Raw genomic sequence first — 17,304 nt, forward strand, 5'->3', positions numbered from 1 at the left:
GATGTTCATGGCAGTATTATTTGTAATGTGAATGGCAAAATACTGAAAACAACCTAAATATCTATTTTTGGGGAATTGGGTAACTGTTGTAAATCAATTTAATGGAATTATTAAACTATTTAAAATGAATGAAGACTTTTTTATCTTCATAGATAAATCTTGATGCCATAATATTAAGTGACCAAAAAGTAGTGACTAAGTAGAGAAAGCATGATACCATATATGTAAACATAAAAAAGGCACATTAAACAATACTGTTTATCATTCTTAGTACACATATATGTAGTAAAAGTATAATTCATTCATAGCAGGGATGCTTTCTCACTACAAGGTAGTGGCTAATGGAGCTATAACTGTATCTATAATGCTTTATTTCTTTTTTTTTAAATTTTTTTAAAAATTTATTTTTTTTAAAGATTTTATTTATTTATAATGCTTTATTTCTTAAGGAAAAAAAGGATTAAAGAAAATATGGCAAAAGGTTAACTTTGTTAAATATGGGTGGTGGGTACATGAATGTTTTGTTACTTTATGTACTTTTGGTATGTTTAAAAATTTAAAAATAAAACATTTAAAAGCATGATAGGGATCTAAGAATATATAGAAATTTCCTCAATCTGGTAATTCTTAGTTACAAAGAAACCAGACAGTCTCATAATCACTGGTGAAAAAATTACATCTAATTCTACTGAAGTAAAGAATGAAGAGTTTCCACTATCAACTTGCTATCTTAGCCAATGCAATATGACCAGAGAAAGAGATAAGAATAGTAAATATTGGAAATGAAGAGCCAAAAATGTTGCTACTTTCTATCTAGAAAATCCAATGAATAAAATAAGCACATTTAGAACTAGCAAAAGTGTTCAGGATAATACCTAAACAGTTTAAACAGTGTCAAAGTTTATTAATCAGTAGTTTTTTTTCTACGCTCCATATATCCAATTAGAAAACATAATCAGAAAAAAAGTATTTAGCTTCAAGAGCAACAAAAATAAATAAATATCTTGGATTTAAGAGAGATATGCCTAAAGGCTATTTAAAGAAATTTATAACACTTTACCAAAGGACATGAATAATGACCCAAATTAATGGAGAGATTTTGCTTAAATTATCTATTGCTACATAAAAAACTACTCCAATATTTGGTTACTTAACACAAAAATGACTTATTTTTTCTAATGATTTCATGAGTTTGCAGGGGTGGTTTTCCTTTTGTTCTCACCTGAGAGCATTCATGTGGCTGGGGTCATCTGAAAACTTGACTAGAGCTGGAGGGTCCAAGGTGGCCTCACCCAGATTATGTTGCAGTTGATGGGCTAGGCACCTCAGTTCTCCTTCTCCAGTGGGTTAGACTGGGCTTCTTCATAGCACAGTATTTTCAGGGTTCTAAGACAGAAGGTAGAAGCTTCAAGTTCTCTTCAGGTTTAGTGTTAGAACTTATTATCATTTTTTGCCTTTGTATTGGTCAAAAGAGTCATAAGCCCTTTCATATTCAAGAACTGGAATGGACACCATTCCTAGACTAGAAGAACATCAAAGACACATTTCAAAGGGAGAAAGGACATTCTGGGATAGGAGAAATTTTTGGCCATTAAGCAATCTACCACACATTTGCAACACTGAATAGTAAGACTCAAAAATGTAAAAATCTAAATTCTCTCTTTAATAATCTATATAGTTAAGTACAATCTGATAAAAATCTGTACATTAATTTTTGTAGAAAATAATGAGATAATCCTAAAGCTCAACTGGAAGACAAAAATGAATACAAATAGCCAAGAAAATTTCCAAACAGAACAACAACAAGGGAAACTTGACCAACAAGATTTCAAAATTTGCTAAAACTTGATAATTAAAGCAGTGTGATAATGGTGCAAAGATTAGGCAAATAGATTAGTATTTTTTTAACAGAGAAGGAGAAGAATCATGCATATATTGAACTTTGTTATTATGAGAGAGAATTTCAAATCAGTGTGGGAAACTTAAACACAGAATTAATGAATATCCTTTTTGAAAAAGATTTATTTATTTGAAAGAGAGAGAGAGCATGAGCAGGGGGGAGGAGGAGAAGGAGGGAGACTCTCCAGCAGATTCCCCCCTGAGCATGGAGCCTGATGTGGGGCTCCATCTTAAGACCCTGAGATCATGACCTGAACCAAAATCAAGAATTGGATGTCTAACTGACTGAGCCACCCAGGCACCACTGAGTATCCTTTTCAAAGACCAAAGATTTATAAATAAATAAATCTATAAAAAAAATATATTCAGAGAGTACCATAAAAATATTAAGGGAACAGGGCGCCTGGGTGGCTCAGTTGGTTGAGCGACTGCCTTCGGCTCAGGTCATGATCCTGGAGTCCCGGGATCGAGTCCCGCATTGGGCTCCCCGCTCGGCAGGGAGTCTGCTTCTCCCTCGGACCCTCCTCCCTCTCGTGCTCTCTGTCTCTCATTCTCTCTGTCTCAAATAAATAAATAAAAAATAAAATCTTTAAAAAAAAAAATATTAAGGGAACATAATGGAATTTTTTTTTTTAATTTAGAAGGTATAAAGGAAAAGGTTGATGCAATTGACTACAAATAAGTTATAACATTCTATACAATGATGAACAAAGTGAAGAACCAAGAGATAGACTGGGAGAACATATTTGCAATGACTAGTCATAAGGAATTAACATTCAAAATGTATTAATAGTTCCTATATGGCAATAAAACAGCAGGAGGGGGAGAATGGGAAGGTAATTTAAGCAGGCTATACAGAGGAGAATAATTCGAATGACCAACAAACATAAAGATGCCTAACTCCAGTAATAATCATGCAATGTAATTTAAGGCAATGAGATCTTTTTTTTTATTTTACTAATGAATTTGAAAAAGTTTTAAGATTGATTCTATTCAGTAGTGACAACTATGTGGAAAATAGGTAGTCTCATCACTGCTAGTGATGACATGCATTCTCAAAATACTGTCAAAGGTTATTAGGCAATTTCTATCAAAATTAAACAGTTTTTACACTGTAGTTCCACCTTTAGAAATTTATACCTTATAGAGAAACTCAGGCACAGAAGATGCATATGCTGTTCTAATGGCAGTACTGTCTAGAATCAGAAAACAACAGTGCTTGTCTAAATTTCTACTCATAAGTTAATAAACAATTTATTGTTCATTCAGTCTACAGAACAACATAACACTGTAAAAAAATGAGTTAGGCCCTTCTGTATTGAATATATTAGGTGAAAAGTCACAGAGAAATAGATGTTGATCCCATTTATATAAAAAGAAAAAAATATATTTCTGCAAGTAAACAAGTAGAAAAACTATTACAAGTCATTAACCCTGGGCAGGGAGTGAAAGGCTACAGTTTTCACATTATAGTGTAGGTGCATTTTTTTTTTTTTTTTTTACTGGTTGTATCTCTTATAAAGAGGATTAATGCATATATTATGATATAAATTTTAAAAGAATCTGAATGAAAGACATTATTAACTTATAGATTTCATCAAGTTCTAGGAGGTTCCAGACAGTGACAAGGAAGTCAAGGGCTGTAGAAAGTTTCTCACAGGAGAAAGTGTTGAAGAAACTGGGCATATTGTGTTTGAATAAGAGAAAACTTATATTTGCTCCAGGGAACAGAGCTATGGCCAAGTGAATGAAAATTCAGGAGACAGAGTAAAACTTTCTAACTATTCATGACCCCAAATGTGAGATGGGTTTCTGAAAAAGGCAGTGAGAGCTTCTGTCAGTGGAAGAGGCAAGCTGAGATAGGGCCACGATTTGTTAGGTTTATTTTAGAAGCAATGACTATATTTGGGAGGGATGAAGGGGGTCCAGAAGAAACCATTTAAACTTTAGGTTCTGGGATTCCAAATGTCCTGAATAGAGGTTAACGTAAAAATTATCATGCATGACCTAAGCTACATGACCTATGTAGTCCATGAAGTGTCTTAGATTATGTCTGGAACAAAGCCATGACATCTAGCTAGAAGATCATAGTTTTCTGAGAAAATTCATAGAATTTCACTCTTAAGTGGACACAGATAAGTTCTCCCTTTTAAATGTCAGATCCTTTAGTATCAAAGTGGAATTCACAGACCAGAAGCATCAGCTTATTAGACATGCAGAATCTCAGACTTTACTGTAGACCTACTTAATCAGAATCTGCATTTTAATGAATCCACCAGATATTCCTATTCTTGAATCTGAGAAGCACTGATTTATCCAACTATCTATAGAACTTCTCTTATTCCTGAGCCTTTAAAGCCCAAATAAAAAGAAACAACTCATTCCAAGAAAAAAACTCAAAAAATAATCAGAAGGTTTTTTTTTTTAAAGATTTTATTTATTTAACAGAGAGACACAGTGAGAGAGAGAGAACACAAGCAGGGGGAGTGAGAGAGGGAGAAGCAGACTCCCCACGGAGCAGGGAACCTGATGAGGGGCCCGATCCCAGGACTCTGGGATCATGACCTGAGCCGAAGGCAGATGCTTAACAACTGAGATACCCAGGCACCCAATAATTAGAAGTTCTGATTATCACTGCTCATAATCTGGGAGACATGAGGACAAGAAGGGAAGTATGGCCATATAGGCATTCATATATGTGCTTGGGTGCACGTGCCATACATATAGATCTTGTACACACACACACACACACACACACCCTTAACCTCACTCTCTCTAGCCATCAGTGTAAGTGGATGCTCATCAACCGTTTTACTTTTGAAAGAGATTTCAGCTCACTTTCCCACAAGTGAACAGCACTCTCAATTCAATTAAACCCTGAATAGAAAAAGATAAACATCTTTGAGACTTTTTTCATACATTTCATTTTGACAGCCGTTATTACTTAGGACATCTTTAATGTCATATTCTACATTTTATGGTTTATTATGAATTCTTTCTGTTGGTTTCAGCATATTAAAGGTTATTTCAATCTTGAATTACTAGGCTTTGAGCATTTTTTCCCCCCTGCATCAGGATTGTTTGGGACATAGGGGTTGTGGAAGGAGGTTACCATAAAAGAAGAGAAAAAAACCCTTAAAGAGAAAAAAGCTTCCAGGTAGCTGGAAACATTCTAATTACCATGTAATGCCTTAACAAAAATGTATTGTCATCTGACTTTTTTGACGATATACATTTCCTGGATTGTTTTGGCTTTTCACTTGTGTATGAAAGCATTTAATGGAAAATAATGAATTCAGCAATGTAGGGAGACATCGCAATTAAACCTTGTGCTGGATCTTTTCAGAACATTGTTTTTCATAAACAGTTTTCTTAACAAGTCATGTTGTCTTTCAGTGGGCTTTGCAGAGTTTAGAGCACATTCTACCCAACTGGCCCCAGATGGAAAATACACTCTTGAAATTGGATGGTTTTTTAAGTGTAGCTCTCCACAGTCTTCTCAAAGGAAAAAAAAAAAAAAAGCTTGAACAGAAAGCATTTAGTAGCATGGTCTATAATTCCCCCAGCATCCCACGTATTTGGATGTTTTTGCTTCTGGCTGTGGAATTTTTCTAATTTAATTAACTCATTAGCGTTAGCAGATGACACAGTGTGAAAATTCTTTTCCCTAGTCACTTATCTAAATATTCTTCCAGTCCTCTGGGGTTATGTACACACTTTATTTATTTTTATAAGTTATTTATCTGTTTCATTTTTACACTGACTTTCCCCTTAGGAGTTCATGAGCAACATACGGGCATTTCATGTAATGAAATAGAAACGTTTCTTAAAGCGATAAATGGAGAGGAGGTAGAGGAGGGAACCAAACGGGGAACAGCTTTCCTAAAAGAACTGGGAGGGAAGGAACAGATGGTTGGAGAAGAGCAGCCAGACCTGAAATGCTTATCCTGATCCAAAGCCCTGCCATTCTGTCTCTTAGTTTTTGGTTGATACACTGTAAAAAATGTAGCAATAGTTTCTGTCTGGAAATCAGCTGGAAATATTTGAATGGCAAAGAAGGAAAGTTTTACAGATTATTCCAACTGGAAATGGGTCTTCTTCACGCCAAAAACATTCATTCATTCACGTTTTTTTTACCTTTTTACGATATAAATCTTCCCTCCCTCCTTAAAATTTGAGGATGTGTGCTTTACATCTTTCTTTCTTCTTCTTCTCTCTCTTAGGGCCTAAAATGAGGTCTGGGACCAAAACAGATATTGAATAAATATTACTGAATTCTGAATGAAAAGGATTCTGATGAATTATAACTAACAGTTGCTGAGTATCCACTCAGTATTTTATTTTTTATTATTTTTTTGAAGATTTTATTTAATTATTAGAGAGAGAGAGCATGAGCAGGGAGGAGAGGGAGAAGCAGGCTCCCTGAAAGCAGGGAGCCCAACACAGGGCCCAATCCCAGGACCCTGAGATCATGACCCGAGCTGAAGGCAGATGCTTAACCAACTGAGCCACCCAGGTGCCCCTCTACTCAGTGTTTTAAAACGAGCATCTTCAACCTCAGAGCCATTCCCTAAAGGTGATTGTTGCTCTTGGTATTTTAATTTTATCCATGGGAAAACTGAGACCAAGCGACATAACATAAATTGCTCAAGTTCACAGAAATCGCTTACGATCACAGAACTTTTCAGTTGGAGAATTTGAACTCAGGACTATCCAGGAGGCTGCTACCCAAAATGATATGGACATGGCTCAGTCAGGATGGATGGAACCTCAAGCCACCATGAGGAAGCTTCTTTGCATCCCAGCTGAGAATCATAACCTGGGTTTCTGTAGTGAATAAATAGTTTCAGGTAATAGAAAGGGTTGACACTGAATTGTATATTTTGAAAGGCTGAACTTTATGGTATGTGAATTATCTCTCAATTTAAAAAAAATATTTAAAGAGTAAGGGTTGAAAATGATTGAATTTTGGATGTTTTAAGAGGTTTGAAGAGTTGGGGCGCCTGGGTGGCTCAGTCGTTAAGCGTCTGCCTTCGGCTCAGGTCATGGTCCCAGGGTCCTGGGATCGAGCCCCGCATCGGGCTCCCTGCTCCGCGGGAAGCCTGCTTCTCCCTCTCCCTCTCCCACTCCCACTGCTTGTGTTCCCTCTCTCACTGCCTCTCTCTGTCAAATAAATAAATAAAATCTTTAAAAAAAAAAAAAAAAAAAAAGAGGTTTGAAGAGTTTTCCCTGTCCTCCGCTCCCAAGGAACTTAATTCAGATTAGCATGAGTTCTTTAACTGTTGTAGTTTGCTGAGCTGCATGCTGAGCAACAGCAAAGATTTCCAGACCCTGCCTGCACTGGAGTTCCCTAGTTCCTGTGCTGGAGGTAGCCGTTTATGTAAGACCACGAGGCAGTAATTCTTAGGGTTCCTTTCTGGCATTTAAACTATCAGCTCTAAGCTATTGAGTAGCTTCTAGGGTGAGAAGTTTAATAAACATGAGCTCATGAAATCATTCTTTAAAATCAATTTTCATCATCATGCGAGATTTTCCTCCACTTCAAAGAAAAAAGCTGTTGTCACATCCTGCAGAGAGTGTTTCCAGCCACTAATTTATCTGCAAGGATGGGCCACATTTGGTAAATCTGTTCGCGTGCAGGCTTCTAAATCAGTTTCAGGGTGCTGTTAGGATTTAAATAGGCATTTTGTGGTTGTAAGTCACATTGTTTGGTATTTTTTTTTTTTTTTTATTCTCCTGTCCAGGATGAAGAGAGTGGTTTCCTGTTCAGAGTGTGTGTGCACACACATGGGCATTCAGATACACACTCATACACATTCACACATGTGTGCAACCCACACACACTTATATACATGTGTGAGTACTTCATGAATGGATGTAGCAATAGCAGAAAATTATTGAGCCACCATCTCTTCTAAAAGGAAGCTGCTGTGTGTATGTATTTAAAGTATAAGAAAAGCCAACTGCTTTCCTTTATGTGGACTTTGATACATCTGGATGAAAAGACTTCAAAACAAAGCTGACAGGAGTTTCAAACATTCTGTTTGGTAGCTATAAGCAAATCTTACAGATTCACAGTTTCCTCTCTTCCCTCCTGCTCTTTGCACTTAGAAATGAGAGCAAAATAGTCTTAGAGAACAGTGGGGAGAAAGGCAGGAGTGGTTCTTGGAGCATTTGAATCAGGAATTTTCTTCCACTCTTGTCATTGGTGTTGGAGGTTCTCTCCTTTATTCTCTGAATGATGGCCTCACTCTGAGTTTTTAAGATTGTATTTGTGCATTAATTTGGGATCTAGATACGCTGTTTCTATCTTTAGTCAACATTAGTTTTTGCACGAAGCAAAAGGCCAGTTTAAGCAGGGTGATTAGTGAGCTGGACAGAATGAGCGTACAGAGGGAGATGCTGATCCAAATTGTTTGTATCTGATATTCTTCTTTGGGGTCAGCATTTTCAGATTAAGAATTGCTAGTTGCAGTGGCTAAAGAAAGACAGTTGAGTCTGCCAGCAACCACGTGTCCCTCGGCCCCTGAGGAAGGGAAAGAGACCAAGAAAGGGGGCACACCTTCACCCTTTCGAACTGGTGCTGAATGTTAGAGTCATTCGGGGAGCTTAAAGTATTGATGACTGCATCCACCCCTGGCAGTCCTGATTGATTTGATCTCTGTGACTCCCCCAGGTGACTCCAATAGATGGCAAAGTTTGAGAACCACTGCTTCAACCAGTGGTTACCAACCCAGGCTGCTGTCACCCTACCCTGGTGCCTGGAGGCCCTGCCCCAGAGATCCAGGGGTCTGGGATGGCGTGTGGGCATTGGTATGTTTTACAAGGTCCCCAGATGATTCTAAGGAGCAACCAGGGTTGGAGATCTATGGACTACCTTGTCAGGGACAAGAGATTTGCTGCCCTTTTTCATTTGTCTGTGGCACATTCAATTTTGAAATCCTTCTTTGTAGGATTTATACCATGTAGGATGCTGGGTACTGCAGGGGATGGTGTCAATGGGTTTGACACAATTTCTGTTCTCTGGTTGTGTATGAGGCTGCAAACAATCCTATTTTGCATAGTTTGTTGCTTCACGAAGCCGACTGAAAAAATATCTTTGTACGCTGTCTCATTGTAACCTCACAACCTCTGTGAGAACAGATGGGCAAGTGTAAACTCACAGAAGTTAGGGAACATCCTCAAGTTTACACGACAGAGGACTGAGAGCTAAATCTTGGAATGCCTTTGATTCTACCTTTTTTCCTCCATTTCTTAGGCACTACCATTAAAATTTCAAAGCAGAGGTGGGGAGTGGGGGAGTCAGAGAGACAGGAATGGCTATGGAGAGAAGTTCTCAGAATACATGTGAGTGTATGAGAGAGTGTGAATAAGTATGTCTTCATATGTGTGGCTATGTGCATGTGAGAAAATAAGCCTTTGAGATTTATTTAATGGTGTTGTTTGGTTATAGTCCCTTGAAAATTATGCAGTCTGTTAATAAAGTCTGGCAGAAAAAAGAAATCACTGACGTCTTTAGGAATATTAAAGGGTCTGTCTAGCATTGAAAGGCCATTACTATCTGTGAGGAAAATTAAAGAGAGTTTATTAAGGCTAACACAGATCCTACAGATACTAAGAAATGGTATTTTCATCAGTTAGAGAGAGATGCACGTGAGGAGAGGGGAGACCGGTATCCATGTCCATCAGTCAAAATAGGTGCTTAATATCCTGTCTTCCTTCAACTCTTTAACCATTTTCCTCCCCTTGCAAGGGGGAGAGGCCAACCCATCGCTTGGAGGCAGATGTGTGTTCTTCATAACCAGAGCTGTTAGAAGCTATAGAAAAGGCATGAACAGGACTCAGCTATGGTATTTTGTAAGTTCAGGCAGGTCCTAAGCAGTAATTTTTAGGTTGATAATAGTTTTAAAATCATGACAAAATGTTTTCTTTGAGGCTTGAGTATGTCTGTTTGTTTGGCTATAAAAGTAATTTCAGGGTTATAAACGTGTATAGCACTTCTTTACTTTAGCAATGTTATATTGTCACCCTGCTTTTTCTGTGTTCACAAAGACAGCTGTAAACATTCATTTATTCATTTATTCATTTATTTATTTATTCATGCAAACAACAAATGCTCATTGAGTGTCTACCATGTTGCTCTGCATCAAGCATTATACTACCTAGGAGAACATAGAACTTAAAATATTGTCCCTGCTCTCCAGGAACTTAGTGTCTGGTAGGATTTTTAATTCCACACTATTGCTCAGAAGGCTCACAAAAAGGAGACCCAGAGTTGCCCAAGGAAGGCTGGCTGCCTGTCCAACAATATCTCTGTATGGTGTGAATCAATTATTGTCAAGCCCGGAAAAGAGAAACTACTCTAGATATTTCAAGCAGGGATAGAGTTAATACAAGGAATTTTTTAATGAAACTGTTGGAAAAACTGGAGGAGCAAAAGGTTGGTGGCACTCAAAGACTAGGAAGCTAGTAGAAGATATAGGAAATACAAAGGTTATACAAAGAGTAGGAAGCTACTACTGCCTGTTTTTATACTCTGCTTGTTGGAGGAATCACAGAAGTTAACTGGATCATACCTGCTGTTGATGTTGCTTCTCTGCAGCTAGAAGCAGAAGGGCTTTTCTCTTCCTGTTGCCTTCTAATCTCTCACTGCCTATTATTGGCAGAATCCAACTTGGCCAACTGACTAAAATCTTGGTAATGTTTGCACCTCTAGACCTGCAATAAAGAAGAGTATAGCAGGGGAAGGCAGGGATGGGTGGGTGGTAGTGATGGCATGAAATCCAACAGTGAATTAACCAGCTGAGAGGGATAGAGTCTGGGAGTAGCCACGGATACCCAGAATTTTCTGTCAGGCTTTAGACTCAGAAATTTATTAGTACCCTGAGATGTGATCAGACTTTGAAATCTGACTGACATTAACTCATATGGATGGAAATGTACCCCCTGAAAATTCATGTTGAAACCCTAATGCCCAAAGGGACTATGTTTGGAGATAGGGCCTTTTAAGATGTATTTAAGCTTAAATGAAGTCTTAAGAGCGGTGTCCTCATTCAATAGGACTGATGTCCTTATAAGAAAAAGAAAACAGGTACCACAAGTATGTGTACGAAGGAAAAGGTCACATGAGGACACAGAAGGCGACCAAATGCAAGCTAAGGAGAGATGTCTCACCAGAAACCAACACTGCCAACACCTTGATCTTGAACTTCCAGTTTCCAGAACTGTGAGATAATCCATTTCTATCATTTAAGCCACCAAGTCTGTGATATTCTGTTATGGCAGCATAAGCTGACTAATATACTAAGCAAGTAGATAAATGATGAATGTAAAGAGTCAGATGCTGAATTGCAAATTTGTATTAAAAACGTAACTTTCCAAAAGATTGTCTCCTTATATTTGCTGGTCAGCACATTCTTCTTCTATAAGTAAAACGACAACGTGGGAATCAAATAAAATTGGAAGGTTGCTTTATGGCAGTGGTCTCTGAGCAGGGGAGTTTGTTGGATAATACAAATGGCCAGCATAATACCAAAGTGTCTGGGATCGGACATACGCATGTCCCCTCTAGACTTGCAGTCCTTTCTGGGTATGTGTAAATGTGGGCACATCTCTTTCCTTGATGATGCTGGAGGTGGAGGCTGTCAGCCTTCCTGACTTTTCCTTTGTGAACTCCTCCCCTTTTCATGTTGACACATCCTGGTTGCCATTTTGTTTCTTGCGTGGTCTTGCGTTGATCCTTTTGGATAACTTCACTTTGATCCTTTCCATGATTGCTTTACGGTATAATTCATGAATTTTCTAGTTCTTGGGTTGGGGATAGAACATACATTTAGGGTGGTAACTGGCCAGGATACATGGTTACAGCTGTGCTCCTTGTTGCCATTGACCATGTCCTTCTGATTGGCCAATGCCTGCGCCTTATCAGTTGCTGAATGTTCTGAAGGTCAATCTCTGCCTATATTATTGGCACTACTAAGTATGAAAAGAAACTGACCAGGTTAAATCATTCAGTCAGCCTTCCACATAGCAGACTAGGCTGTTTGAGAACTGTCAAAAGGATCCTTGTTTCCCAAAATGACAGTCTCATCAGCCTATTATGGAACATAAAATCCAGTCACTGGAAGGGATGATTAAGATATCTGATATTTAAAGCTTACCTACTACCTTTCAGGTAGTGGGAAAACCCTTTAAATGGATCATCTCATTAATCATCACAACAACCCCACTATGAAGAAGGTCCTATTATTAATGCCATCTTATAGATGAATCACTTGAGGCCTATAGAGATTAAAATGTTTAATTTTATCAGCTGGTAAGGAGGAATCAAACCCTAAGACTAAGTGTTATGCTCAGAACAAACAAGTTACCTTGTCCTACAAGACCCTGGTGTGATGTAATTGTTACTTATGGCTTGGAACTTTCCTTACACATTGTCTTCCCAGCTTCTTCATTCTTTAAAAACTGGTTCCCTATTCTGGGGGCACGCAAACCTCTTTCCAGCTTTTTCCCAGCAGAAGGGCTGGCCCCTCTATCTGGAATGCTTTTTACCTGCAATGCTCTTTACCTCTTTGCCTGGCTTCTACTTTTATCATTCTGTCTAAAATGTTCTCCCCTTCCACATGCTTGACACTCCATAACACTGCTTCCTGAGGGTTATTTCCTTCGCAAGCAGGTACCTCTCATGGTTTAAAGTTGTTTGTTTGCTTATTTCCTATATCTTCCGTGAAGTTCCAAGGCAGGAGCCTAGCACACGGCTGTGTTACTAACACCTAAGTATTGGGTCCTTCATACTTTAGGTACTTAATAAATACATGCTACATGCTGAAAGATTATCTATTGTGACCTAGCAAATGCCAGGGCTCTTTGGAGTATGATGTAGGAGGGTGAGAAATATATAAATGAGAAAAGACAACAAGAAAATGACTTAGGGGGGTATATTTTTGATGGAGGGAGAAATCTCAGGGCCTCAGTAGTCCCTGTAGCTGGAGCCATCATTACAGAGAGTATTCTGAGCTACCCATGAGTGCATACAGCACATATATCACATACTGAGATGAGGAGGGGGCAGCAAAGTGGATGGGAAAAGTCAAGCCCTTAAAACAAATTTTACTGGACTTAGAGTTTTGCCAATAATAATAACATGCAACTAACTTTGTTCTGGAAAAACTGCCGAAGAGTTTGTTTTTAACTACTAGGCTCTATCAACCAGCAAATAAGAAGAACTTCCTATATTTAAACTGTGCTAGGTGGTTAATAAGTAAGGCCCTGAGGACTCCCGTGAAGTGTGGGAGAGAAAGAAGGCTTTGCCCAGTGGGGTGACCAGGAAGCTTCTGTGAAGGAGATGGGCCCTGCGCCCGACACTGCAGAGGGGAGAATTAGACCCGATGGAGGTGAGGGGTGTGATCCAAAGCGTGGTCTCAGGAATGTGCCTCGCATATTCAGGGACTGTAAAAGGCTACTTGGCAGGAAGTAGACCTTGAACATGATGTTGAAAAATTTGGTTTTAGATTCCGAATTCAGAATGGACTCCCAAGAGATTCTGAGTGGACGAGTCATGAATTGAATTTGGTGTTCCTCCAAGTGAGAGGTGCCAGATTGGGGAGAGAGCCTACGGCTGGGGAGTCTTTTGGTTTCCTACCACTGACCATCATTTGGGCATACCCTGTCTGGGGGGGCATCGCTGTCCCAGCCCTCCTCCTGGTGGGGGAAACAAGGAGCAAGAGGCCATATGCTGGGGGCCATGAGGTCAGGTTCTGTTACATCCTCATTAGATTTGGAGCAATTGAGGGGGCTGTGGATAATATTTCTTTTCAATTTTATCAAAAGCTGATTGGTATAATACGTTATTAAGTTCAGCTTTTCTTCCATAGCAGGACAATGATTATATGTTTTGTGTGAATTATGAACAATTTCTGTACCTCCAAGTGCCTCCTGAATCATCCAAGATGTATTAGATTATGTTAACTTAGTATTTAAGTTAACTGGTTTTTAATGTAATCTGTGCATAATTATAACTTACATGTAAGTTGTAGTTTATTGCCTTTAAATCATTGTACGTCTACATGTTTTTTGCAGGTTAGAAAGATGAGTTTCAGAGAGGCTGAATGACTTGTCCAAGGTTACTTGGGGAATGGGTAGGAAAGCCTGGACTAAAACCTGTTTCTTTAACTTCAGGCCATTAATATCTTGGTGAAGACTGGAAGCTAGTGCTTAATACACACAATATATTCTTACTAACCGGGACACTTAGTCATTCTAGACCTAGCAACCACAGTGGAGTACAGGGATTAACTATATCTGATGGAGTAAAATGCAGTGGGCATTCAGATACTCCTTGAGAGTGACATGTCCTCCACCATTCATGTGGAATCCACCTGTCCTAGAGGGAATGTATCTTATAATGGTCCCCACAACTGTTTAAATTAAATATTTTACAATGAAATATTGGCGGTAATGTTTAGGTTTCAGTTTCCTCTCCTCGGGCCTTGGGCTCAGCCACTCTTGGTTAGGGAGCCTGGTTTTGTCAGTTTGATCTCATGGAATTTGCAGACAGCATCTATGTGCACAGTAACAGAATGATTCTAGCTGATAGAGGGAGGATGGGTGTGGAGCAAGCGTGGCATGAAACAGACTGTTTGCTTTTATCCACAGTCTGCTGATTCAACCTGCAAACCCATTCCCCAACTCCATTAGCAAGACCTATTAAAACACAGGGGCCTCTGTAAAGACGACTGACATTTGCAACATGGAGAGAGGTCTTTTGAGTTGAGAGAGCCCAGTTCTGCACTTATGATTCGGGTCTGGGTATTTTGGCTGCAACAATTGTTTCTGGTTAGAAAGCTAAAAACCAGGGTCTAAACACTATTCAGTTGGATGGTAAAACACATGCTCACTTTTTGCAGTGACCCTGGAAACAGAAGGGGAATTCTTATAAATCACAAAGGAAAATAAATAACTTCACCCATGGAGGGAAAGAGACAGCTTGAGAAAAGGGACTTTGGAAAAAGGCTGTCTCTAGACAGCAGTCTTGTGGTAAGTACTAAATATTCATTTACCACTCTATATGTTTTGGCTTAAAATGCATTATTCTTTGACTGTTATTTCCTGAACCCTGTGCTTTTGAAACCTCTATTCCAGTTACCCCATTAGCCATATCCCCTGGGATTTGCTTTCATTTATTTTTTTACAAAGTCAAAAGCCAGCAAATTATTGAAATGTTTGTAGAGTGTCTTAATAGGCAAATGTCATAATCTGTCAACATTATATATAATTACATTAATTCCAGCTGAAGTAGACTTTAACCTATACAAAAACACTACTGTAAAGCTGATGCCAAATGCCAAGCCTATATACAGTTGTTCCATCACCCATTTATCTTCATTTGGGGGATAAGTTGAGTAAGAATTTAATAGAGCTTCAAATATTGAAGAGTGAAGAGTCTCTGAGATCTTCTTAGGTACGTACCATGGTTCAATTGTTTACAAACTTTCCTTCAAAGAGTGTGAATGCTGATGAGCGTCGTTCTTAACAACCTGGTTGTGTTTGCTTTCGTGTATGAGAATCTGGTTAGTCCAAGGAAAGAGACTAAGTCCCTGATTCTGGAAGGTTGGCTGCTCTCTGAGCTCAGATGTGTGCATCACCTCTTCTCTTCCCGAATGTATGTGACCAGAGCAAGAAATCAAGCGAGTCACTCCTTTCTTTTTTGCTCATTTACTGAAATAGAGATTTAGCTCAGCTCCTTCTTTTGCATGTTGTGGAAGGATGTGCTTTATTCATTTGTGTGCTCCCAGCATTTGGCTGGGAGTCTGGGTCGGAGTAGGTATCCAATCAAATATTTGTTGAATGGATTTGTCAGTTGCACTTTTCCCACTCTGCGGCTATAGGTCTGGCTCTGCCAGTGTATAGACTAGCTGGTTACCCCATAATTGCTGAGGCTTAATGTCACAAACTGTTCCTGGATGTGAGTTTCCGGGAATGGAGAAAAGGATTACGTTAAACTTTTGTGTCTAGTTCCTCTCTTGTTTTTAGATTCAATTTCTGTGTCTGTGTGGGCTGTGCAGTGACCAGCCTACCCTCAGAGGCTAAGAACTTTTATAGCATTATAGATTCTCCTCCCAATGGATGTGCCCTTTTCTCATCTCTTAGGTCTTTCTATCTCTGGGTCGAATGTGATGCAAATAGCCTGTGTGTGTGTGTGTGTGTGTGTGTGCATGCGCAAGCGCGCATTTAAATATTCCCTGAGGATAGTTTCTGGGGAAACTTAGGATAAAAAGATAATTTCTCAGCCTCTCCTTTGCCAAAGAAAACACTTTTTACCTATTAACCTGACAATAGGGTCTGTCATATACCTAAGCAGAGGACAGAGATGCCCATATAATATGAGCAGCACAGGAAAGTTTCTCTTTTTAAATTTTTTTTTTATTATGAGAGAGCTCAAGTTGGGGGAGAGGAGCAGAGGGAGAGGGATAAGCAGACTCTGAGCTAAGCAGGGCTCGATCCCACCACCCCGAGATCACAACCCAAGCCGAAATCAAGAGTCAGACACCTAACTGACTGAGTCACCCAGGCGCCCTGCAGGAAACATTCTCTTAACCCAAAAATATCCTTGCTGATTAGTCCCTAAAGTCCCAAATTCTGCCTTCCATGCTGGAGAATATGCAAAGATGCTATCCATGCAAGCATGCTAAGCTATTGTCTTTCAATAATTCATAGTAGCACTCATTAATAAAATGTCTTGGATCTTTCCCAAATGTCAGGCAGCTGAGCAAAATTTTGTTGAGGGAATTGGTAAACAATAGGATGCAGAGCACAGATTGCTGGGATGCAGGACTGGGTTGGGGTGGGGAGGGGAGAGGCAGTGAATTACCATGACAGCATCAGGTACCTGAAAATCAGAGAAAGAGGAAAGAGCCTTAATGAAACCATTGTCCATATTTAAATTTTGCTCAGGGACAGGCTTGACTGTGAGCATAAATCAAAGCCTGTCATAGTAGCAGTGCAAGCTGAAAACCCAAAACCCAGCTTGGGTTCCCATGGCACATGGCTCTACCCTGAGTCTTATGGGGCCTGCAGATCCATTTTCTGACTTAACAGCCTAAAAGAACACTGTGAAAATAAGAACCCATTGCTTGGCACCACCTGAGAAACAATCCTATTAAATCTCCCCAAGTGATGCTAAGGAGAGTTTTTACACTAGTGAAATATCTTCCTTGTTTCTTGGAGGTAGGTTAAGTGTTACGTCTGCATGTACATAATTGGGAAAATCCTGAAACTGCTCTCTTATGAGTAGGTGGCCTGGGGGATGGGAGGCCTTAAGTGCCACTCCAAGTTACGCAGTTTAGGCCACGTGACTATAAATTTGCCTTCTGTTTTAGTGTTATGTTCTTTCTTCATATAAGATGC

At 39.2% G+C, this 17,304-nt stretch overlaps 1 protein-coding gene across 1 annotated transcript in view; it reads left to right on the top strand.

Annotated features, from left to right (window-relative positions):
• The window catches only part of NCKAP5 (NCK associated protein 5), a 797,038-nt gene that overhangs the window by 32,056 nt on the left and 747,678 nt on the right, over positions 1 to 17,304 (top strand). Inside the window, exon 2 of the mRNA XM_081814565.1 lies at positions 14,805 to 14,934. Within this exon, the coding sequence (XP_081670691.1) occupies positions 14,866 to 14,934 (69 nt within the window). The 5' untranslated portion in view covers positions 14,805 to 14,865. The remainder of the gene's footprint in view (positions 1 to 14,804; positions 14,935 to 17,304) is intronic.

Source organism: Leptonychotes weddellii, chromosome 3 (genome assembly GCF_054177405.1).
Source record: "Leptonychotes weddellii isolate Sample4059 chromosome 3, ASM5417740v2, whole genome shotgun sequence".
Lineage (NCBI taxonomy): Eukaryota > Metazoa > Chordata > Mammalia > Carnivora > Phocidae > Leptonychotes > Leptonychotes weddellii.